Here is a 26,697-nt window from a genome sequence, read left to right as displayed (position 1 = left end):
GACCAGCATGGATCCAGACCAGCCTGCGCATCCGCGCAGTCTGGTCAGGATCCATGCTGTCCGCTGTCAAAGCGAATTTAGAGAAATCGTTAGCGAACAACATGGATCCTGACCAGACTGCGCGGATGCGAAGGCTGGTCAGCCCGTCTGGATCCATGCTGGTCGCAAAGCCACTATGTTGGTTTTCTCATGGCGCAGCTCATTTATTAGTCCCCTACTGGTTGAAAACCAGTTTTGGGGACTATAGGAATGCTCTTTTCCGTCATTCCGTCATTCCGTCTTTCCGTCATTCCGTCATTCCGTCATTCTGTCATTCCGTCATTCCGTCCGTCCGCAATTTCGTGTCCGGTCCATAACTCTGTCATCCATGAAGGGATTTTAATATTACTTGGCACAAATGTTCCCCATGATGAGACGACGTGTCATGCGCAAAACCCAGACCCCTAGCTCAAAGGTCAAGGCCACAATAGGAGGTCAAAGGTCAACAGGGCTTTTTTCCTGTCCGGTCCACAACTCTCCCATCCTTGAAGGGATTTTAGTATTACTTGGCACAAATGTTCCCCATGATGAGATGATGTGTCGTGCGCAAATCCCGGACCCCTAGCTCAAAGGTCAAGGTCACAATTGGAGGTCAAAGGTCAACAGGGCTTTTTTCCTGTCCGGTCCATAACTCTCCCATCCATGAAGAGATTTTAATATTACTTGGCACAAATGTTCCCCATGAGGAGACGACGTGTCATGCGCAAAACCTGGACCCCTAGCTTAAAGGTCAAGGTCACAATTGGAGGTCAAAGGTCAACAAGGTTTTTTTCCTGTCCGGTCCATAACTCTCCCATCTATGAAGGGATTTTAATATTACTTGGCACAAATGTACCTCATAATAAGACGATATGTCATGCACAACTTTCAGACCCCTAGCTCAAAGGTCAAGGTCACACTTAGCAGTCAAATGTTAAAATAGCATGAACAGGGTCTGTTTCGTGTCCGGTCCATAACTCTGACATTCATTAAGGGATTTTAATATTACTTAGCACAAGTGTTCCCCATGATGAGACGACGTGTCATGCGCAAATCCCGGACCCCTAGCTCAAAGGTCAAGGTCACAATTGGGGGTCAAAGGTCAACAGAGTTTTTTTCCTGTCCCGTCCATAACTCTGCCATCCATGAAGGGATTTTAATATTACTTGGCACAAATGTTTCCCATGATGAGACGACATGTCATGCGCAACACCCAGTACCCTAGCTTAAAGGTCAAGGTCACACTTTGAGATCAAAGGTCAAGAGGATTTTTTTCCTGTCCGGTCTATAACTTTGTCATGCAAAGCAGGATTTAGATATCAGTTGGCACAAATATTCCCCTGGATGAGACAACATGTCATGCGCAAGAACCAGGTCCCTAGGTCTAAGGTCAAGGTCATATTTAGAAGTCAAAGGTCAAATTCAAGAATAACTTTGTATGGAACATTTCTTCTTCATGCATGGAGGGATTTTGATGTAACTTGGACCAAATGTTCACCACCATGAGGCACCCTTGTTTTTAGAATTACATCCCTTTGTTTTTACTATAAATAGATTTTATTGTAACTTTTTTATTACTGGCAGTAGAGAAAAATCGAGACCACTTTTCTGTGGTACAGCATGCATGTTACATCCAATTTTTAGGTGTATTTTGACCTATCTCTACCTGGTAAAGAGTTTCTTGTGGACTTATATTATTAATTTTTTTTTTTTTTTTTTTTTTTTTTTTTTTTTTTTTAAAGATTAATTTCCCTTTGTTGTTACTATAAATAACTTACATGATAACATTTTTATAATCAGCCAAAAAAATTCAATATGAAAACAACTGTGGGTTTTTATATATGCACATTTTAATCCAAGTGTGTTGTTATAATGTTATAACATATTGTATATGTAGTACAATATTGTTTATACATCATTGACAGATATCAGTTCATTATGTTATACTGCAGTAGAAAAAATTAGGTGCCTTCCAGTAGGGGACTTTGTATTGCATGGCAATACTTCATTCACTTGTTTTTTGAGGTTTAGTTAAGGGTAAATATTTTGACTATGAGTAAAAATTATGACTTCAAAAAAAACCTCCCTTCAAAATGTAACCTCCCTCGAGTTTGAAGAATTGTAGAGCGGTTGTAACCTCCCTTGAGCTAGCACCGTTTTTAGAGGGCTGTAAATCCGCGGTAACTTCTCTTGAGCGAACACCGTTTGGAGTATTGTAGGGAGATAGTAACCACATTCGCACGAACACCGTTTGGAGGAATGTAGGGAGGACTGTAGAGTGGGGGGGTTACCTCCCTCGAACGAATATAGTTTGGAGGTATGTAGAGCGGCGGTAGCCCCCCTCGTGCTAACACCGTTTTAGAGGAATGTAGAGTTGTGCTAACCTCCGTCGACAACGTTTGGTGGAATGTTAAGCGGTAGTAACCTCCCTCGAGTGAATCGCATTTGGAGGATTGTAGAGCTGTGGTAACCTCCCTCCAGCGACGCCGTTTGGACGAATGTAGAACGGTTGTAATTTCCCTTGAGCTAACACCGTTTGGAGGACTGTAAAACAACGTTAAATCCCTCGAGCACACAGCGTGAACCGATAAACTTAAGCCCTTCTTCACAATCGAGCTAAAGGAAAAGCTTTAATACCGGACCTTTACGTAACTTCTTTTCCTTCGACCTGGAGGAGGGTCTTACGTACTACACATCATTTGTGATTTCGAATATTTATGTTGTGCTATTGTCCTTATCGCGGACAAAATGGGACGGACGTTCTAACGAAACGGTATTTATGTGACACCCCCCATTGTTCTCTCTGCTGTTCTAACAGTCACATAAAAAGAAAACGGTCACATAAACTGAACGGAATGAATGACATCAAAGAGAAAGTACCGTTATGCAGTCACTTAACCATCATTTCGCGGGCACTGTCTAACCCAAATCTATAGTAGCTAAAACTAGATTTCAACCAGGCTTGGGTCTTCCATGATGATCAAAAGCTCGAAAGTCACCATATGACTTGCAACCTTGTGGGTGCGACGTTAGATACACACAAAAAAATATCTACTAGTCTGGAATGGAAAGTATACACCATAGGAAGAACCCCCTGTCATTATAGAAGAAACAAACTGCTGTCTTGTGTCGCTACTTTGGCGCTAATTTTGATATATTTCCTTATAAATCAGACGGCGTTTTAGAATTGTCGTCTGCTGTCGGATTTCAGCATTGTTCCCAAATATTGCCTTTCCGAAGACCAATTAAACACTGACAATGTAAGGACATAAACATCGTTTTGAAATATTGTGTCACAAAAATATTATGTCTGCATAATTGTATGGGATATGATTAATCTGAAATGCGCCCACAATCTTTCTATAAATGTTATGCTTGATGTAACTTAGTTATACATTACCCCTAGGCAGTGAATGCCAACTTGGAAGGTAACTTAATCAGTCATAAAAGACTTTGCTCACAATCAATTTAACTATATTTTATTGCCTATATATTCATGTTAAATCAATACACTTTTTACGAACAAGAGCAGTAACTGATGCCATTATTATTTAGGATAATAAATGCCATTTTGACAACAATACATTTGGACGTCTAAGGTTTGTGGAGGGCCAAAATTTGTGACCTACATCCGTAATGACAATCGGCAATTTCCGTGAGATTACGTATCGTCCGTATGCGATTTCGGCATCCTTCGGTCATAACAGAAAATTACTTTCATAGCATCCGAAGAATGCCAAGATCGCAAACGGAAAATACGTAAACAGACGGAAGTTGCCGATTGTCATTTCGGGCAGTTCAATGTATTTTTATCAAGCTTCCGTAAAAAAGACCACTTATTACCCAGAGAGCATTTATTGTCATCGTTTGATCAGGGATTGGACCAGCATTTTTTTTCGGGGGCAATGAAAATGACTTTGGCCTGTCTGGGGAAAAGATGAAAATGGCATTGAGCACAAAGTGTCTACGTTTCCATTCAAGCACTTCGGCAGCGCAGAAATACTGAAAACTCTAACAAATTCTTGAAGAGTAACTAGATTTAATGCCAACAAATTGTTATGAATGTTATGTTATGTCAAAATGTCTCAAAAAAAAAAACAAACTTTTTAGCCTTCAACTTCGTCAGCATTAACTGACTTATATTATGAGAGAAAAATATTAAATCTACAACTATCACATCCAAAAGAAATATCTTAAAGCTTTTCTGCACCTCAGCCGATGCTTAACTTTTTATGAAAAGACTCTACTGTAGTATTATATTGTTTGGCTAGGTTGCGTTCCATCACGACGTGTGGCGGTCAAAAGAAGCCCCCTTCATATTTGGACCCGGTATTTTGTTAAATTTACGGGCCCTGGTCATCATGAAGTCCATTCAAAGTTTTCTGCTTTTAACCGGTGCTCGTGGCCGTTTGGGTTACAACTTAATACGAACAAACCAGCTGGAATGCTAATTTTTAGTGTAAGAGAGATAACTCTTACAATATGTTACACCGGTTGTGGCGTAAATTATCGACTGATGACGGATTTTATCGAAGACATGCCCTGTGTTGACACTTGTGTGTACACGTTTGTGTTATCGATATGTATATAATTTAATGTCGTTAACTTTGTAAATATAATATCTACACGTGGTGTATTTAGATCCGGATGGAAAATGATCGAAAAGTCATGATTAGGGTAAGTAAAATCATAATTTATTATATCATTTAAATAACATACAATTTTACAAATAAATATTTACCTGGCTATAGATCTAATCTTATTGATCTAGTGTATTTAACAACAGTCAACACTGTTTTATGTGACGTACTGCACATCAGTGTTTAATTCTTACCTGAATTACTTCATATGAAGTATGACAGTTGCACATACCATACTGTCGGTTCGGTTTTGAAATTAAATAAATCGGTTCCGTGACGATTTGATGAAAGACATTGTGTCTGAAATCATTCGTCCTCCACCTCTGAAAATTCATGTGGGGAAGTTGGCAGTTACTTGCGGAGAACAGATTTGTACTGGTACAGAATCCAGGAACACTGGTTAGGTTAACTGCCCGCCGTTACATGATTGAAATACTGTTGGAAAACGGCGTTAAACCCAAAACAAACAAATAAATCGGTGAAATTATCAAAATTAAATGACTTCAGCTGGACGAATATGTTTAATCTTTTATTAATTTTTATTTTCTCTCTGTTTTATTTAGTTTAACCTGATATTGCCGACGATCATTAATTAAGTTTTTACTGTATGTACAGTACAACCTCTCCATAGCGGTCCTCTCTTAAGCAAAAACCTCTCTATAACAACATTATCAAAATTCCCCTAAGCTGAAATATACTGTCAAATTTACCTTTTTATAACAATAACCTCTACATAACAGTCAGTATTTGTATCTCCCAAAGGGTGTTGCTCTACAGAGGTTGCACTGTAGTTAAGTTTATACAATATTCTAATCTAAAGTGTTAACAGAACCCTGTCGTAATTTTGATATCTTTTTTTCAAACTAATTGAAAGCCCTTATCTTATGTTATATACATCCTCTTTAACAATAGGCCTACAAAAAAGTCATAAAACTGGAACAATTTGGTTTGTCAAAAATAGTACATTTATTATAGATCAATATTAACAAGTCATGTCAACAGATAGATAGAAACTTTTATTTTTAATAGTTCATATGGGTTTATACAAACCTATTACATTTTGGAAAGGTTTTTGAACTCTCTTAACAGAATAAAAAAGTAATTATATTCCTTACCATAAGAAAAAAGGTATAGGTCACTAAAACGAGTAAAATGTCTGGCCTGTTACCAGTCTTAAAACGATGACATCCCCCACCCCATACTTGAAAGATTTAGTAATGTATCTCATTGTACACTATAACCTGTTTATGAAAACTTGTGTTACATAATTTTGATATAGATCTATTTTCAGAATAATTAGATCTATATGCTTATATATATGTATACAATGGCAATGTGTTGTAAGCCCTTAAGGATACTAAAAGGGTCATACAATTGTAATGTAATTTGAAGACAGACATCTGTCATTTATGACACAGTTCCCTCAAACAGATTGTGGTGTACAAAATGTATTAAAGGGCTACCCAAAGCTTTAAGCCTTGGTAAAAAATTGATGACTGATAATGCATTTGATTCCTTACTTATAACCAATATTTTATTGTAGTTTGGCTTTCGCTATACTAAAAAGTCCTTTCCAAAAATGAGTTCAAGTAATTAACTAATTATTTAATCAATGCTTTCCTTGGTTTGTAATCACATTCACTGTTAGGTTCTATTTCATTATGAGCGAAGCTACTGTATGTGTAGGAGATAGTGTTTAAAGAGTCCAGATGTTGATCCACCTTCATGTATATAGATAGTAATCTTTGACTGACCTTTATTTATATTTGTATATTTGATTGTATATTGTTATAGACCAGAGACTAAAGTTTAGAGTCTAATAAAATATTCTTCTTCTCCTTCATTACATAATTATCTCTATATGGTGCCATTAAAAATGTTCCTTGCTAATTAAGTGTGTATCACTATATTTCATCGTTCAGAAAACGAAGAAATAACAAACTTTATTACAATTATAGTATCCGGTTAAGTGGAACGTTTTAAGGACTTCTTAAGCGAAACTTCTGTGTTACAAAGTCAAGGACAAGTACTTAGACGTTGACATAGCAACTGATTTAGAAGACCACTGACAGTAGTCGCCGCGACATACAGCGTTTTTTCGCTGATGTACAATAAGCATTGTACAGTAGACTTGCATTCTCCAGTACCAGAGGGCTACCATGGTTCCCTAGTTGAATTCTGACGAAACTCTAATGGATGAAAATGTAGACTTTGGAGTAGGCGCGATAGAGGGGCAGCCATCCACTAGGGGACTGGGGCTTGTATGCGCTTTTGTTTGTTTTGTGTGTGTGTGTGTGTGTGTGTGTGTGCGTGCGTGCGTGCGTGCGTGCGTGCGTGTGCGTGCGCGGGCGCGGGCGCGGGCGCGTGTGCGTGTGCGTGTGTTTTTCCTTCACGTCAACATTTGGAAGCAGTGTGCTGATATTTTGCTTAAGGAAAAGAAAATACAAAAACTAACATTTTAATTTCAAGGCATAACTTAATTCTGAACCGCAGAACATGTATGCAAACGTACCAGGAACAAGGCAACATATGTGTCCCACTACAAAGCGGAAGAATCTTAATGTAATATTGCATTATTTCCGTTCAAGCTGTTCAAACAGTCGATTAAGACAAATCTGAAACTCACCCAAGATGTTTAAAACTTCTATACATGCATTATCAACATAATGGTAAACTATTGTAACTGTATTTTAACAGCGTGTTTATTAAAGAGTAAATACAATAGTATTGCGATGTGGCGAGATATATCAATTGATTTCGGCGGCACATATGGCAACATGTGTTGCAAAAATGACTACTGTTGGTAACTGTGCAATGAATGCATTGATTTACTTTGAAATCTTTTTTTAAAAATTCTTAACCCATCTGCTTAGCTCAGCACTTAGGGAGAGCACAGACCTACGGGTCGCAGGGTTGTAAGTAAGATCCCCGGGCAAGGCGTACGTTCTCCCGGATGATTTGATAAAAAGAGACAATTGTGTCTGATATCATTCGTACTCATCCATCTCTTATTCGTGTGGAGTTGTCGGAAGTCATTGGCGGAGAACAAGTTAGTACTGGAACAGAATCCAGGGTAACTTCCGGTTGTTACATAACTGATATTCTGTTTTAAAATGGTGTTAAACCACTAAACAAAACAAAAAACAACAATCTTTAATTCTTTTTTCTATCTATTTTCAGTTAAGGAATTCGCGGACCATGTCAGAAAGGTATTGTGTTTTTTATATTTGAAATTATCATGTATAAAAAAGCGGTTCAATGGTTGTAACGGATTTGTCAGGTTAACATCTTGCTCCTTTGTGTAGGGAATGCTTTATGAATACATAAACCAGTCGCAAAACTGCTTTCAAAATCAAACATCGATCAGCCGACCTGGGTTCCAACTTACTTTAGTTGTTTCCCCTATACAGATTGATATCAGATGATGCTGGAAAATGGGAAACAAAAATAGGAAACAAAAGCCAGTCTATTCAATGAAATGTGCGATTTTATGAAATAAATCTATTTATTTCTAACATGTTTAATTGTAACTCAAGTGTAGCAAATAAAAGGCTATGTTGTTGTGCGTAGTTCTATCTGTTCTTGTTTGGTTACGCTGCATATATATATAATGGTGTCACGAAAATGCTTCATGTCCTCCGAAATTTAATTTGAGGAAAGAATAGTTGGTCAGAGTCTATAAAACAGAAAAATCTATAAAAGGGAAACTGCCTGAAAACTGCCATGTCAGCAGTTGTCTGTCTTACACGTCGTTGCTTATCTTAATGCTTATATCTTCATAAACTTATCTGTACATATTATAGTTTATACAAGAAATATGAAATTTTGAGTAAGTAAGTCAAGTCGGCTACTCTATACTGTGGGATGTAGTTCTTTTCATTGTGTTGTTGTTTTTGTCTGTGAACTATGCTGAGGCTCGAGACCCAAACACTAATATTCTGCCATATCACTCGCATCCATTTCATATTCATTTTTTCATCATTTTTGTGCATTTTTCAGCGAACAGATCCAAAATGGGAAACGGAATATGTTGTTAGCAGCGGGCTTCTTGGTCGCGGCGGAAGTGTTCGGCGTATGTCTACAGGAAGTTCATGCGCATGCAAAAGAGTTACAGCCGCTTCACCGCCATTTTGAATTGCCAATCATCCTTACAGCGGTCGATACGATCTCGTTATTCGTGCTACTCAAGTTTGAATCTCTCCAAGGTCTACGAAAGCACGCAGAGGTTCTGATAGTGACTTTCCTGTGCCATATTGTGTTAGAATATCTGTTTAATTTCTGGTATATATACTCAAGAAATGACTCGTTTGCTGTAGGATATTTCGAACCTGTGATATTAGTGACGTTGCTGAAATGGTGTACCAGAAATGACGTAAATATCAAAATGTTCGCCATTTTGGTTTCAATGGCATTCTGCGCAGGAATAACTTCCGGTGAAACGCATATTTTACTTAACGCAAATAGAAATGGAATTATAATATTTTTAGTTATTTTCTTTATTTGTCTGCGCAATATAGGACTATATTATCTCCACAACGAGGGACTCGTTTTACGATTCCGGAAATCCATTGCAATACCTTACAGTTTTACAGTGCTCTCCGTCGGCGTAATAATGTCGGCGTTCCATCTTACTTACTGGGCTCTTCCTGTGATGTTTGCTCTCATAGCTATGTTTGCTTCAGTTACAATGCTTTACATGACTTCAGCGCTGTTGGAAAACTACTCTTTAGTTTCATTATCCGTCTTTGGACTAGTGTCTCAAATTTTGGTAAATGTCGTCTGCATCTCAGTGGAGCACGGACATAACGTACTGATCTCAATAATTGGGACTTTCCTTTTGGCTATTACCATAGGACTTTACATCCGGGCTACTTGCACAAATATGCCAGAAACAGTTCCGTCTCAAGGTAAGCGGTTTTCTGTCGTTTTCTCTTCAAACGTGCTGCGACAAGTGAAATTTCAGTAGCTATTGGATTACCTCGTCTGTCGTACTCAAACGCAGGTAAACATGTTCGTTGCTATTGTACAAAACCTAAAATAAAATCTTTAAGATCATTTGGAAGCGAAGAGCAAAACAAAGCAAACAGATAACAAAATTGGTTTGTTTGAGTCTGTTAGGTAATCAAAGGAAATGTAATCAATGTGTGACACCTCTCACGCCCCATTGCACTAGCTGAAGCGGAATTCTATGCACCGAATGCACTCCATTATGATACCACTGATGTGTGTTGCCCTTGAGGCATTTTCAGCTGAATATCATTTGCGCAAAACGAGCACCACTAGGTACAAAGGCATATTGCCTTATAACTTTAATGGTGAATGTTACCGGCTGTAACTGCCTCGTTACTTTTTACTGTAATAATCTTAAAATCATGTTTTATTTATTAACAAAATAAACATGTTAAACTTCCTGATTTTCTTTAACAGTTTATTTCTCAAGGTAAATAGTTTTGTAAGTGATGAAGTTCTATTAATGCATGCAGGAAAACGAACGTTAAACATTTTAATGGGTTATAAAATAACTGATCTAGTGGTGTTTTTAGATCTATGAATATTTGTATTTTAAAGTATCTTAATTTTCACTAGATTTATTGCTTGTTTTTACCATTTCAGTTCCTAACCACGAGGTGTACACGCGACTAGAGTTCCTGATATTTACTGGCCTTGTCTGCGGTCTCATATTTTATGTGTTCAAGCCGAAAATCAGCGACAGGGATCTGAATAATCTTCATTATGTTGGTTTGGACAATATTGTTAAACGATTGATTAACCACGAGTAAAACGTGCTAATTTATTGATTAATCACGAGGCAAACATGCTAATAGTTAAATGTTTTTGCTGGGTTTTGAGATGGACTCTTTTTCCATGTTGGACAGTGTATATATGTGAGTCTTCGCGTTAAAAGGACCATCAAATTTAAAACTGCATTTTAACAAGCCATGACAGCTGTGAACTTAAAACCATGACATTATCTGTTCAATGAACTATAATTATTCTGCATTGCTATGCTATATTTTGAACTTATTTTTCACTGTTACGTCATATTTTTGAAATCATAACGTTACTCGCAGTATTTACTTGTTGACTTTTTTTTTGAAGTTTTGAGAAATCATGGTTTAACAAAATTACACAATATAGGAAAAATTATCTGAACGTGTTGAAGTAAATGACGAACTTTCATTGAAGAGTCCAACTTAAGTGTTAATGCCCTCTTATGTATAATTATTGTTTAGAACTCCTAAAGTTTTTAGTACATTTACTAACGAATAGAAGTTTTCTTTTGTAGAAATATGTACATTTAAACCTTAGCGCGACATATTGTGAAGTACCTACTGTTATTAAGATATTTATTAAATACATTCATAATTATGTTTACATTTTATTATATACTATTTGAGGGATCTTAGATCTGTTTATAGCATTTTGCGGTTTTATGTGCTGTTACAGTGGTTTTATATGATATTGGTATTGAAATTGTTAACACTTAGAGATATTGAGTGTACCTAATAAATTTTGAATGAAATATTCATTTAACTGTTTCTATGTATAATCGAACTCCCTTTATACGAATTCATCGGGACCTGGGAAATATGTTCGTATCAAACGAAATTCTTATTAACGAATATATGGCTCACTGGATAATTTGTCCAGGCAACCTGGGCAGTATCACCGGTATTTTGTTTTATAGTAAAGAGCAAATGGGAATTATAAAATATGTGCTTTAATGTATATAATGGGAAAAACATTGGGAAATGAACGCTTTTACGGAAAACGCATTTTAGCACATGTGAACAAGTGGTTCAGATCACAGACACTTGGGGTCAGCACCCCTCCCCCTCCTAGTCCGCCCCTGACAACCCTCGGTCAATATATTTTCGTTTTTTTTTTAAAACAAACTGAGCACATGTCTTGATCATACAACAACTTCTGTTACCATTTCAACATGTTTAAAAGATTCCCATATTCCATCAATAGTTTTTCTGAGCATTGATGGAATATGTGAATTTTTTAATCATATAAAAATACTTTAAGTCTGTTCGCTAGGTTTGCGATTCCAAGTTACTCTACTATTAATATCATATCAATAATCAACGCGCAAATTATGCCGTTTAAAGTTGCACGTCTACAAATAATACTTGTAGACAACATTAAAAATGCTGAGTTCGAAGTTACACAATTACAAATCAATAATCAGAGACAACACGTAGGCAGAATATGTCATTTGAAGTCACTCAATTACAAATGCATATTAATAGACAACACGTACGCAGAATGCGTCATTTGAAGTCACTCAGTTACCAGTCTATATTCATAGACAACACGTACGCAAAATGCGTCACTGGAAGTCACCCAATTACCAGTCTATATTCATAGACGACACGTACGCAGAATGCGTCACTTGAAGTCGCTCAATTACCAGTCTATATTCATAGACAACACGTACGCAGAATGCGTTATATGAAGTGACTCAATTACCAGTCTATATTCATAGACAGTACGCAGAATGCGTCATTTGAAGTTACTCAATTACCAGTCTATATTCATAGACAACACGTACGCAGAATGCGTCACTTGAAGTCACTCAATTACTAGTCAATATTCACAGACAACACGTACGCAGAATGCGTCATTTGAAGTCACTCAATTACCAGTCTATATTCATAGACAACACGTACGCAGAATGCGTCACCTGAAGTCACTCAATTACCAGTCTATTTGGTAGACAACACATACGCAGAATGCGTCATTTGAAGTCACTCAATTACCAGTCTATATTCGTAGACACCACGTACGCAGAATGCGTCATTTGAAGTCACTCAATTACCAATCTATATTCATAGACACCACGTACGCAGAGTGCGTCACTTGAAGTCACCCAATTACCAGTCTGTATACATAGACAACACGTACGCAGAATGCATCACTTGAAGTCACTCAATTACCAGTTTATATTCATAGACAACACGTACGCAACTTGAAGTCACCCAATTACCAGTCTATATTCATAAACACCACGTACGCAGAATGCGTCATTTGAAGTCACTCAATTACCAGTCTATATTCATAGACACCACGTACGCAGAATGCGTCATTTGAAGTCACTCAATTACCAGTCTATATTCATAGACACCACGTACGCAGAATGCGTCATTTGAAGTCACCCAATTACCAGTCTATATTCATAGACACCACGTACGCAGAATGCGTCATTTGAAGTCACTAAATTACCAGTCTATATTCATAGACACCACGTACGCAGAATGCGTCACTTGAAGTCACCCAATTACCAGTCTGTATTCATAGACACCACGTGCGCAGAATGCGTCATTTGAAGTCACTCAATTACCAGTTTATATTCATAGACACCACGTACGCAACTAAACACCACGTACGCAGAATGCGTCACTTGAAGTCACCCAATTACCAGTCTGTATTCACAGACAACACGTACGCAGAATGCGTCATTTGAAGTCACTCAATTACCAGTTTATATTCATAGACAACACGTACGCAACTTGAAGTCACCCAATTACCAGTCTATATTCATAGACACCACGTACGCAGAATGCGTCATTTGAAGTCACTCAATTACCAGTCTATATTCATAGACACCACGTACGCAGAATGCGTCATTTGAAGTCACTCAATTACCAGTCTATATTCATAGACACCACGTACGCAGAATGCGTCATTTGAAGTCACTCAATTACCAGGCTATATTTCATAGACAACACGACGTATGCAGAATGCGTCATTTGAAGTCACTCAACTACCAATCTATATTCATAGACAACAAGTACGCAGAATATGTCATTTGAAGTTACTGAATTACCAGTCTATATTCATAGACAACACGTACGCAGAATATGTCATTTGAAGTTACTCAATTACCAGTCTATATTCATAGACAACACGTACGCAGAATATGTCATTTGAAGTTACTCAATTACCATTCTATATTCATAGACAACACGTACGCAGAATATGTCATTTGAAGTTACTCAATTACAAATCCATATTTATAGACTGCAAAGTCACTCAATGCGTCATTTGAAGTCACTAAATTACCAGTCTATATTCATAGACAACACGTAAGCTCTGTAGACTGCAACACGTACGTAGAATGCGTCATTTTAAGTTACTCAATTACGAATGATTACTACTTGTTCTTGAGCAAGGTAATGATTACCATATTGAAAGTCACGAGGATGAAAGTGAGCCTCTAATTTTATGTGATAAGGAAATCCAGGAAAAAAGGGCCTCCGTGGCCGAGTGGTTCGGGTCTCTGACTTCGAATCACTTGCCTGGTGTGGGTTTGAGCCTCTTTTTACGTATAAAATCTTTATGCGAGGAAGCCATCCAGTGCGCTTACGGAAGGCCGGTGGTTCTACCCAGGTACCCGCTCGTCGTGAAATAATGTATGAAGGGGCACCTGGGGTCTTCCTCCGCCACCAAAGCTGGAAATTTGGAAATTTAAAATGTTATAGATACAGTATTCTTTTACACGGAAATTACAACTGCCTACTTCGAAATATTATGATAATTTATGTTTAAGACGTATCATCTCTAAAATAATAAAAGTGTTCACTGAATACAAGGAAGAAATGAATGCACTGGAGCGTTTTCTTTGTGTTTTGTTGTATCTGTCAGCTATACACTAATAAGTTAACTCGTTTGCAACACATAGCCTGGGGCCTCCGTGGCCGAGTGGTTAAGGTCGCTGACTTCAAATCACTTGCCCCTCATCGATGTGGGTTCGAGCCTTACTCGGGCGTTGAATTCTTCATGTGAGGAAGCCATCCAGCTGGCTTACGGAAGGTCGGTGGTTCTACCCAGGTGCCCGCTTGTGATGAAATAATGCACGAAGGGGCATCTGGGGTCTTCCTCCACCATTAAAAGCTGGAAAGTCGCCATATGACCTATCATGTGTCGGTGCGACGTTAAATCCAAAAAAAACAAAAACACATAGCCTACCATCCCCTATAAACGACTGTACTCCCCCTCTTCCTGTTACGACCGATCCAAACAATAAGCTGACCGCTGAAAGTTGAAAAGAGCTATTTTAAAGTGATTAAATATATTATATAAACAATGTGCTTTGTTGATGTGTTTATTTGTATTTTATTGTAAGCTGAACATGATTTGTTTCTTTATATAATGTGTTAGTCTGATTACAGGTAAAATTATAGCAAAAAAACTCGATTGATCAATGATTTTGTCTAGAAGTTGTACATTGTCGGCGTCAAAAGTACACACATGTATTTTCTTGCTTGGATAATGATATTTGCTTATAACCGTCAATGAAAGAGGATTCGGTGTGATGTCCTCCAAGGTCAATGTCACACTTGGAGGTCAAATGTCAAAAATAGGGTCGGGTTATTTTTTTTTGTCCGAGCCAAAACGTCTTCATGCATGAAGGGATTCTGAAATAACTTGTTACAAATTGATATTTGTTTTTCTTGGAATATGGACACATTAATATAGAGAAAACACGCTACCTGCCCGTAGGCATACACATAACATTTTGAACTAACGTGTTTTGTTACTGACTGGTATTAGCAAGAGTGTTCAGACAAAATTTTGGTCGTACAATACGATAAGATGTTTGATAAGACTGCAGGCTCCAGCTGGTCCCTTGCTCCAAGGTCAAGATAAAAAAATAGAAATAAAGGGTCGATTTGTCGTGTCCGTACCATAACTTATGTTACTTGTACACGCATCCTAATATATAATTGTATATATCAGTCATTGTCTCCATTGGTTTATTTTATTTTAAAGTCGTCAGGAAACGTTTCTTCGCGTGACTTCCAAAAGTAATCGGCAGAAGGTAATTTTCTACGTGATATATAAGGAACCCTGTGTATACTTTCAGTTTCTAATTCTATATTTAAGTTATTAAGAGTATATGTCTGTAAAACCAACATGGAATACTTGCATGTAAACGATTTTTAAGCATTCAGTTGGATTATATTATTAGGCAGGATAGAGTCACAGACAACCACCACCCACCCCACCCCAAATGGATTAGCGCATGCATAGCATGAGTGGTTCAACATTAAATGACATTGTATATATGAAGACTGATCGATAGAGACACTTCCGCATGTATATCTATTTCATTTACGCCCTCAAAGGACATACTAGTAAATCGCATACTTAAGTCTCAAAATGGAATACAGTGTCAGTCGTAAATAAGAAAATTAGCAGGTCGGCATACAGTGAAGGTTTTTTAACGTCTTGGTAAAAAATAATTTCTTTCAAAAACGCAACAAATATGCAACATCTTATGTACATATATTTATGGAGCATGCATGCTTATTTCAGAAATTCAGAAAAACAACATGGATTATTGGATTGCACATCAATTAGACATGTTCTTCACCGTTTCGTGACTTGGTCGAGTGAATTTCCATGTAATGGGTTTGATCAGTCAACATTTTGTCAGCATTTTGTAAACCGGCATTATTTATCTGTTTCACAGGTTATATCGCCACATACACACATTTTAATGTTCAGTTTATCGTAAGACTTAAATACGCAGACCGTGTAAAGTGACTCATTTGAAGACTGTCAGTTGGTTGCTTGGATCGGTCGCAGCAGGAAGATGGGGAGTACAGTCGTTTATAGGGGGTGCTTACTATAACACATATTCTGTATGCATCAGCTGAGTGTTTGAAAGTTATGTTGTTAACAGAATTTTATGTGATAAGATATATGAATAAAATGCGAAAACGTCAGTTGCATGTCATTCATTTTCGGATCTATTTTCAGCTTTAGAGCGAATAAATTAAAACTAACGATACCGATTTTTAAGGTTCAATGTCATATCGGGGTGCCGAAATATATACTTTATAAGTAGCACATTCCGCAATGATAGTATTCTTCTCATATATCACATAAAACTGTTAAAATAATTATATTTTTGTATTGAAGGGTTTATTTTTGCTTTTTATAGCTGAAGCAAGTGCGTTACATAAACAGAAACTATAGCCTGATGACATTGCTTACTTCCCTTTAGGTCCCTGCTCTACCGGTTCACATTGGTAACTTTCATTTGAATCCCTTATGCAGTGACCCGTTGATCGATTTACTCGATTGTGATATCAGTTATCGAGGTCAAGGTACACAGCGGCTAAACTCCTACTATGGAATGTCGCACCTGTCTTATGTCGGGACATTTCATCTTATCATGTCTAAACGTGATGTTAACTTGTCAAAACAGTATCTTATTATGTTAAAAAGTTCTGTTATTATGTAAACTTGTGTTACAGTGTTTCATTATAAAAACTAGCCATGTGATCTTGTTAATGAATGGTGTTAACTTGTCGAAACAGCGTCTTACTATGATGAAAAGCTATGTTGCCATGTCAAGTTGTGAAGTTAACATGTCCAAAAAAGTGTATTATGCTGTTTACTAGCCATGTTATCATGTCAAAGTATGATCTTGTTTGCAGGGTGTCTTATTATGTTAAAAAATCTATGTTATCTTGTTAAAGTATCGTGTGATATTGTCTGTAGCTTGTTATTATGTTAAAATCTTTATTGACTTGTTGAAGTACCGTGTGATTTTGCCTACAGAGCTTGTCATTATGTTAAAAATCTTTGTTATCTTGTTAAAGTAACATGTGATTTTGTCTACCGGGCGTGCTGTTATGTTAAAAAGCGATGTTATCTTGTCAAAGTATTGTGTTAACTTGTCAAATCAGTGTCTTGTTATGTTATCCTTTCAAAGTGCGATGTTAACTTGTCCAAATAGTATCGTATTATGTTAACTAGTCATGTTATTAATAAAACACTGTTTTGACAAGTTAAAACCATACTTTGACATGATGACATAGCTTTTTACTATAATAAGACACTATTTTGACAAGTTAACACACTCCAACATAGCATGAAATGTCTCAACATAAGACAGCTGCGGCGCTCCATATCCTACGGTATTAGAAGATTTACACACTGCACCGATAAATCAATCGATTTTCAGTGTTCTGTTCAACCGCATATTGTACTGTAATATTATATAAAAACACTATGGCAGAGAAAAAGTTAGGATCAAAACCTGATCAGACTGATGGAGGCTATGGGTGGATTATCGTGATATCTGCGTTCTTTATTGGATTTATTACCGACGGATTAGTGTTCTCCGTCGGGATTCTTTTGGTTGAGCTACTCGAACATTTTCAGCAGGGCCGAGCAGCCACTGTGGCGATTGCTTCTATTATGACCGGAGTTATGCATCTTGTAGGTAATTAAGTTTTAATTGACTTAATTAATGTGGTTAAATTGCCTCTAATTAATGTTTAAAATTGTCTATAATCAGTCTGGTTAAAACTGACTTTGATTTTTATATTGGTCATTGTATACATGTATTTTACAGTAATGTTTTATGATCTTTATGCCGGAATAAATTTGAATCGAATTGAATTAATTAATAAATAAAGTTAAAATTGACTCGGGCATTGTATTACTTTTGCCAGCACATTTATCTTGATTCGTTTTTGTTATATACTTCATTACATCAAATCTAATAAACAACAAATAAACAAAAATAAATATTTACTGTACAGTCATGATTGACATTACCATGTTGCAGTATACAAAAGATTTTGACATTTTGCCCGGATTCTTATTCTTGATTATTATTTTGAAACGATACGTACTATATATAACTCACCATGCGTTATGTGTAGATCTGAAATATGCTAACATGTAAAATAATTAACGAAAGTGACAGTTATTAAGTGACATAGTGACAACAAAAATGTGGATGCATTCAGTCACCGAACATACAAGAAATGATTTTAAGAACAATAAGACATAAAAGTACTTTTTTTTTCCCGGGGCCCGATCGACCCGTTCATTTTTCTGGTGACCCTACATTTATTTTGGCAAAATCGAACAGGGTTTCTATACTTTATTTATTTATTTATTGATAAAAAATCCTAAATTGGTTTTAGGATATCATTAGTCTTATTTATAGATATCCAATATTCTATTATGTGAAGGATAACATAAAATAGAGTCATTAATATCAGTGTAACTAATGTTGTAAGTATGCATATAAAATACGCTGATTAAAAACTTGCAAGTGTGGGATATGCTAGTTTAAATACCTAATTACTGACTGGTGTAATCATATTATGTTATATAATTACAACACAAGGCAACACTTTCTTTTTTTCCAGCTTTCAGCTGTATAATTAAAGCTATATATAGCCTGTATCATTGGAACGAACATCTGTATTTTCAGGACCAGTTGTTGGCGCACTGACGGACAAATACGGTTGTCGTGTTGTTGTTGTAGCCGGAGCTGTCATCAGCTGTGTCGGATTTGTTGCCAGCACTTTTGCAACTAGTATACTTTACCTCTGTTTGTCGTATGGCCTATTAGCAGGTAAACACGATTAAGTTTCCGTTCTTTACTTTATTAATCCCCCGCCACGAGTGGTGGGTGGTTATAGGAATGGTCTCCGTCCGTCCGTCCTTCCATCTTTCCGTCCTTCCGTCTTCTGTCCTTCCGTCCTTCCGTAACATTTTGTGTCAGCTCTGTATCTCCTAAACCCTTGAATGATAATCATGAAACTTGGGTCAAATGATCACCTCATCAAGACAATGTGCAGACCCATGAGTCAGCCATGTCGCTCAAGGTCAAGGTCACATCTCAAGGTTAAATGTTTGAGCCTTTCATTTCATGTCCGCTCTGTATCTCCTAAACCCCTTGAAGGATAATCATGAAACTTGGGTCAAATGATCACCTCATCAAGACAATATGCAGACCCATGAGTCAGCCATGTCGGCTCAAGGTCAAGGTCACAGCTCAAGGTCAAAGGTTTGAGCCTTCCATTTTGTGTCTGCTCTGTATCTCCTAATCCCCTTGAAGGATTCGTATGAAACCTGGGTCAAATGATCGCCTATCCAAGACGATGTGCAGAACTGATGAGTCAGCCATGCCGGCTCAAGGTCAAGGTCACAACTTTGGGTCAAAAGTTTGAGCCTTTCATTTTGTGTCCACTCTGTATCTCCTAAACCCCTTGAAGGAATTACATCAAACTTGGGTCAAGGTCACAACTCAAGGTCAAAGGTTTGAGCTCTGTATCTCCTAAACCCCATAAAGGATTTTCATGAAACTTGGGTCAAATGATCACCTCATCAAGACGATGTGCAGAATTCATGGTTCAGCCATGTCAGTTCAAGGTCAGGGTCACAGCTCAAGGTCAAAGGTTTACCCTTTCACTATCCATAACAGTGGCGGGGGATTTAGCTGTCTTTCAGACTGCCTTGTTATTTATGCGTTCTGTATAAGTGCGACAATTTATGTTTAAAGTTTCATAAACAATGGATTCAATACTATATTCCAGTATGTTTATTAATATTCAAACCTTTGGTAATTATGTCAGGAAGCAATTATCGGAAAAAGGATTTTACAAGAAATAGACATAGTTTATGTTCATAACAAAATAAAAATGTGTCAGCCACATTACAAATAAAGGCCCCTATTATGAGCCATATTAAAGGGCCTTACCAAAAACAAATTTGTATGAATGTCAAGAAATCACAAATATATGACAGACAGAACGACTGTTTTCACGTTGCACATTTTTTTAATCGATAAAAAGAAGATTTTACATATATCTGAAGGTTTTCCCCTCTTAAGATTATTAATTTCAGATAGCATGAAATTACACAAAAATATAGACTGGCATTGAACTTGTGTTTTGCATGTTCCCATGTTCCCCTTATACCTTTAATTACGGTTCCAGTGACTATATTTTGCATTCATCTGCGATGAACATTGCTAATAACGTAATTTGACAGTCAACGGTATGGTGTACCATTTGGGCCTAAGTTCGTGGATTCAAACCACACTGGGACGTAGACTGCCTGCCATACTTGTATTTGGTTTTCAAAGGAAGTCCTTGTATTCCAAAAAGAAGTAGGATTTTTTTTTTCAACAAAATATTTTTGTATTTTTCAAGCAAATAGGCCTGGAGTAGATTAAGTATAATCTTCAAGATTTCTTCAAAATAAGTAACAATATACTTAAACAAAATAATCAATATCAGCCAAAAATGCAATTCCAGAAGAAGGAAAAAAATCAAAGCCTTGAGATGTCTGGTGGTTGCGGGTTTTGCTAGAGTTATTTTCATTTTAAATGCCAATCTATAAATATACATGTATAAGAAACAAATACTGGATGTGATTTGGAATCGAATAAAGATGCTACATGATTGTCAGAAATACGCTTAACTTTGGTAGCGGGATAAACCCGCAACCAATAACAGAATTGCCAGGACTAAATTTAACGCCGTCACTGTATTTTTTTTGTGAAAATTATTTCGAGTCATTAACTTTAAGTGTGTGGAGAAAGTACTGGCTGGTAATGGATTTATAATCTAAAATGACTTTCAGGTCTAGGATTCGGGCTGATGTATATACCTGCAGGAGTTTGTGTGATACAACACTTCAACAAGCGCCGAACTCTAGCCAATGGCATCGCTGTGTGCGGATCAGGTAAATCAATAAAGTTTATGCATGTTTAGTTTAACGTGGGGTCTTTTTAAACTTAAATTCATCCATAGTTGACGGAGAAACTAAAAAACATCTCTTTCATAACGACACTTGTCATCCATTTGAATGCAACAACTCGCATTGATGTTAAACGTGTAAATATAAATACACAACCGAACTGTTGTCTAAATTATTAGACCCCTACCAAATTTTGATTCAGAAGTCCCGTCCCGTCTCATCTAGGAAACTAGTATAGATATCGTGTTGAAACTTACAAAATGTTTGTAAGATCGAGGTTAACGTACCAGATGCCATATCTGACTACTGTTTTAACAAAATCATCTGCACTTTTGCACTTAGAAAAATTTCCAAAATTGACATTATTTTCGATATTTCTGAAACCTATTAATAAATCATCGAGACATTTGGAGATCATGATGTTAGTTAACACACCAAGTTTCATAACTCTGCATAATGTTTTGACAAAGTTATATCCCCTTATTGACTTAGAAAATGGGACAAAAATAATGTTTTCTTTACATCTCTGAAACAAATGGAAAAGCATTGCATTGGAACTTGAATGACTGAAAGGATCATGAGTCAAGTTCACACATCAGGTCCCAAAAAACTCTGACTTTTGATTAGACAAAATCATTTCCCTTTTCTCACATTGAAAATGCTCCAAAATTGACATTTAATATTTCTGAAACCTATTCATGCATTTCACACAATCCTTAAACTTTTAAAGGTACAGATCAACTTCGATAAGTCTGGCTTTTATTTTGGCAAAATCGTTCTGGCTTTTTCTAAAATATATAGCAAAATTGTTGATTTCCTTTGAAACACACACACAGACACACGCACACACACACACACACTAAAAACAACGAAGGTATAATGATGTACTTCAAAATGTATTGTAAGGATCATACGACAAGTTCATATACAAGGTCCCATGATTCTGACTTATTTTGACAATTTTCGAAGTTCCGACTTTAAATCATAGTTTGAGAATTTTAAATTTGATAAGTGTACATTTCATTCTTTATGTGATAATTTCAGGCGTAGGAACATTCGTGTTTAACCAGCTGACACGAGCTCTGATAGACGAATACAGTTGGAGAGGGACTCTTTTGTTGGAGGCAGGAATTACGTTACAAGGAGCCGTGCTGGGACTTTTTTTGCTGCCACCTAAGGCTAAGAGATTAATCGGATATGACCAAAATATCGAAACACTGATTAATGAAGGTGACTCAAAATCAACTTCAAGTAATCATAATCCATTAAGTAACTCCTCTAAAGCATATACTACCAACAACAAAGATGAAATCGGAACAGATATTGAAAAGACGTGTTTTGAAATAGACACAGATATTCATTGTAAAGAAGATGCATCAGCAGGAACAAGTACGAGCTCCTCTAAGCTCAGAACAACACTAGACTCGGTATTGCACGTGGATCTTCTCAAAGATTTTAGGTGTTGGTTATTTCTTATGTCAGCTTTTACATTTCAACTTGCCTTCACAATACCGTTTAATCTTATACCTGACCAGGCCATAGAGTCTGGTATGACCAAACACCAAGCTGCTTGGCTAACCTCTTCAATAGGTAAGTCTCCTTACGTTTTTCAATTGTTTGTCCTTTTTTACAATTATTCTTTTTAAATTAAGTAAACACATTTTTATATTTTGCAAGATACACAGTAGTCTGTTGCTACGTACTCATTTTAAACTTTATATCTGTTGTTGTATTTATGTAATAAACATGAATCCCACGGTAAACAAGAAAAGAACTTTCAGAACTGTGCAGCTATTGGACGATTCGAGAACGTTATTACCAGCAATACAAATGATAAAATTATATTCATTTGCTTGGTCTGCAAGACTGATGTTTCTGTCAGTCACTCAGTGTTTACGTTTTAATAAAGTATTTGAAGATGACTGATGTACCTTTTACAATACCTTTTATTTATCTCCAATGAGATTCTAACATTTTCATTGGTTAAAAGGCGGTCACGTGGCGACTCCCAATATTTCTGTGGAGCGTCTGCAGCTATTCGTGTCGATTCAGGATAAAAGAAATGGTCGATAAAACATTTTGTTGGTGGCCCCAGGAAGGAAAAATACAATGTATTTAAATTAAAATAACAAATTTTTTTTTTATAAAAAGGCCGACAACGAAGTTACATTTAGTATTCCGAACTTTTAGATAAAACTGCAGAAAATCATCTAGGAGTTTAACACGCATTTAAATGGTGAAGAACAGAGCAATATCATAAACAAATATTTTCAGGCAACAGTTTACAGTTTTGACTTGCTATTTTCATTAAAATATGTCCTAATTTTTTTGTTCTAAATACTCTGAATCAACAAGGCAAATATCATGTAAAAAACGACATCTTTCTCTCTGGGTAAGACAAGTCTAGATTTAGCCATTTTCACAGGGCGAAAAGTAACATTAATGTAGATATTTTCCATTTAAAAACAGATGCAGGCAATAATTTCATGACAGAACTTTTGCTTTCAACAAAAAATTCAACAAATTTCACTGAAGGGACGAGTTAAACTGTAAGGTGTAAGTGTTTGAGTAATAGCAGAATAACCTTACGGCATACGCTTCGATTGGACGGCAGCATAAGATAAGATAAATGCCGGTTTCCAGTCCCCGTATCAGTTGTTCCAGGTGGCCCTCAATGAAAATGAATGAGGTCAGTGTGATGAATATGGGGACTCCCCTATTTATCATACTGACCCCAAACATTTCCTTGGAGGGTCATTATCAAATTTGTGTATTTCTTTTCAAGCTTCCCAGAGCATGTTAAAGCATGTATCTGGTTTATATTTTATATTTCCATTTAAGTAAATAAAAAAAAAGTCAGATATATTTTATGAATTTCCATTTTGCAGGAATATCAAACACCGTCAGCCGTGTCTGTTTTGGTTGTCTAGGAGATATGCGGTGTATCAATAGAATGGTGCTACTAGAGATAATTTTGTTGTTGGCTGGGGTTTCCACTGGGTTGTCAGTCCTGCTCACATCATTCGAGCTGAAAATAATATACACAAGCTTGTATGGCTTTCTTGTCGGTAAGTCGAATTTAGATGTTTTTAAAGATGTTTTAATATGTGCATCAAACAGTGGCATAAACAACCCTCCTTAAAGTGCATTTTGCTCAAGAACATTTAAGAAGTTCATGACCTGCTGTACTTACATGAAGGAAGTCATAGAAACCATGACAGTCTAACTTGTCCCATGCTAAAGACAAATATTTTACTTCCGAATACAAATGTTTTTCTTAATAACTGAACTTCTCCATAGCAGCAAGCAAACTGCGTACTTATCATCGGTGTTTCTCCACCGAGGTTGCGTTGTATCTCGTTGAATTGTATCTATTTACGTTGTAACTCGTTGAATTGTATCTATTTACGTTGTAACACGTTGAATTGTATCTATTTACGTTGTAACTCGTTGAATTGTATCTATTTACGTTGTAACTCGTTGAATTGTATCTATTTACGTTGTAACACGTTGAATTGTATCTATCGTTGAATTGTGAGATAAGATTTTCCAGCATTTCTAAAAATAGAGATTTTTCTGTCCGATAAGTGAGAAATAGAGAATCTGTCATTGGTCTTCGGTTAAGATCAGAAAATCCCAACCCTCAGGCGCACCGCAGCCGAGTTTAAGACTTGAGCGGTGCGCCCTCGGGTTGGGATTTTCTGATCTTAACCGAAGACCACTGACAGGTTCTCTATATCTCGGTGTGTTGTATCTATTTACATTGTATCTCTTTACCTTGTGTCTTGTTGTGTTGCATCCCGTTGCTTTGTATCTCGATGCAGTATATCTGTTTATCTCGTATTTTGTTGCGCTGTATCTCGTCGAGTTGCAATTCTTTACCTTGTAGCGCGTTGCGTTTTTCTATATTTTTTATATTTCGTGGCATTGTATCTCGTTGCCTTGTATCTTGTTTCATACGATCACAAAGGGGTTTCAATAATACTTTGCCAAACTTCTTTCAGGTGTGTTATTTCTGGTACTGATGTACATAGAATGTTGATGATGTTGTATTTCGGCAGTGTTACAATCTTTTTCAAAGTTTACCCGTAAAATGTCCACATACAGAATGTCTGATGGATTAATGTACTAAATTTCAGGTGGATATGTGACATTGTGCACGGTGGTTCTGGCTGATTTGTTCGGTGCAGAAATTATTGCAAAGTCGTTCGGACTTCTCATGTTTTTCATTGGAGTTTCTGGATTTATTTCTACGCCTCTTGGAGGTAATTTCTTTTGCTTTTTCTGTAGGAAGCCATTTTAGCTTATACCGTTAGTCGCGTATTTGAACTGAAGTCCAATCCATGCGAGTCTTCGCGTAGTAAAATTGTTTTATGTCTTAACCAGAAACTGGATCTGTTCACAGGTATAGCACTAGGCAGTCTCGGGGCCGAGACATCAACTGTTTAGAGGGGTAAGTTTTGATAGACGTGACATGTTCCGTACCATTAGAGGAGTTTCGGCAGTAAGAGGGTGTTACTGCGTTAGATTACACAAAATATACAACTGCTGATCTCTTGAAAATTAAATACTGATTTAATTAAAACATCAATCAAATACTTACGAACCGGGCATTTTTAAATTCTGGAACACATTGTACTGTACGTACTAAGGATGTACGTCATTGAAAACCCAATGTGAGACAAATTTAGACAAGGTTTATTTAATCGGTACAGGTTGAACATAGATAGCTAAATTATGTGATGTAGCCTGTGACTTTTCCTACTTAGAATTTGTTTGTATTTGATGATTCGACAAAGAAATGTCCACGTCATGATAGTTCAGAAAATCTGGTTAATACTATTCTATTAAAAAAACTCGAAATATGTCAGTGTACACGCAGTTATCATATCTCACTGTATCAGAGGCGATTCTCACTTTGTCCAAATTCTTAAATGCGCACGGACTATTCTAGAATTGACTCGCGCGTTTTCAGAATTACAACGTTGCCGGACATTATTAGAATTCTTAAAATGCGCAGGGCAATTCTAGAATGGTCCGTAATTCTCATCCTGCGCATAACATATACACTGTGTTAGCATGTACTTCCGTTTTCTAATGTCTGCTTTGATTTCAGGTTTGCTGTTTGACATGACGGGGAAGTATGACGCTACATTCGTCGTCGCCGGTGTTGAGTTTATCATAGCAGCATTTCTTTTACTTTTACTGAAAATTTTGTCAAATAAAAAAAGAAAATTGTGATCCGTGACGGAGTTGTTATTTGTTATCATTTAAGTTATTATGTGTGGATAGATTTTATTTGTCATAAAGTGGTCATGGTAGTTGAATTAAAACTCACAAGAAATGCATGTGATAAATATGAGCATGACATAGGTTACTTCCCTTTTAATTCCTTTTTAGCCCACCATCATCAGATGGTGGGCTATTCAAATCACTCTGCGTCCGTTGTCCGTCGTCCTTCCGTCCGTCCGTCCGTTAACAATTTCTCGTTATCGCATCTCCTCAGAAACTA

The 26,697-nt window shown here is 36.8% G+C and overlaps 2 protein-coding genes across 3 annotated transcripts; both read left to right on the top strand.

Annotated features, from left to right (window-relative positions):
* Positions 1–4,544: 4,544 nt before the first annotated feature.
* On the top strand, positions 4,545–11,185 carry LOC123538419 (uncharacterized). 2 transcript variants are annotated; one of them, XM_053530245.1, is made up of 5 exons: positions 4,545–4,695; positions 6,617–6,919; positions 7,839–7,867; positions 8,658–9,565; positions 10,272–11,185. In XM_053530245.1, the coding sequence occupies exons 2-5, from the start codon at positions 6,851–6,853 to the stop codon at positions 10,436–10,438; spliced, it is 1,173 nt and encodes a 390-aa protein (XP_053386220.1). In that variant the 5' UTR covers positions 4,545–4,695; positions 6,617–6,850; the 3' UTR covers positions 10,439–11,185. The 2 variants fall into 2 exon arrangements, with proteins under 2 accessions (XP_053386220.1, XP_053386221.1); XM_053530246.1 differs by lacking the exon at positions 6,617–6,919 and having other exon boundaries at positions 4,548–4,695.
* Positions 11,186–17,650: 6,465 nt separating this feature from the next.
* Positions 17,651–26,433, top strand: LOC123538652 (monocarboxylate transporter 12-like). Its single transcript, XM_045322893.2, has 7 exons — positions 17,651–17,904; positions 18,910–19,053; positions 21,069–21,170; positions 22,230–22,775; positions 24,074–24,253; positions 25,325–25,450; positions 26,302–26,433. Exons 1-7 carry the CDS (start codon positions 17,691–17,693, stop codon positions 26,424–26,426), a joined length of 1,437 nt encoding a protein of 478 aa, XP_045178828.2. The 5' UTR covers positions 17,651–17,690; the 3' UTR covers positions 26,427–26,433.
* The last annotated feature ends 264 nt before the right edge of the window (positions 26,434–26,697 follow it).

This window comes from Mercenaria mercenaria, chromosome 18 (genome assembly GCF_021730395.1).
Source record: "Mercenaria mercenaria strain notata chromosome 18, MADL_Memer_1, whole genome shotgun sequence".
NCBI classification, from domain to species: Eukaryota; Metazoa; Mollusca; class Bivalvia; order Venerida; family Veneridae; genus Mercenaria; species Mercenaria mercenaria.
The sequence above is the reverse complement of the archived record's forward strand: the minus strand, read 5'-3'. Positions and strand labels throughout refer to the sequence as shown.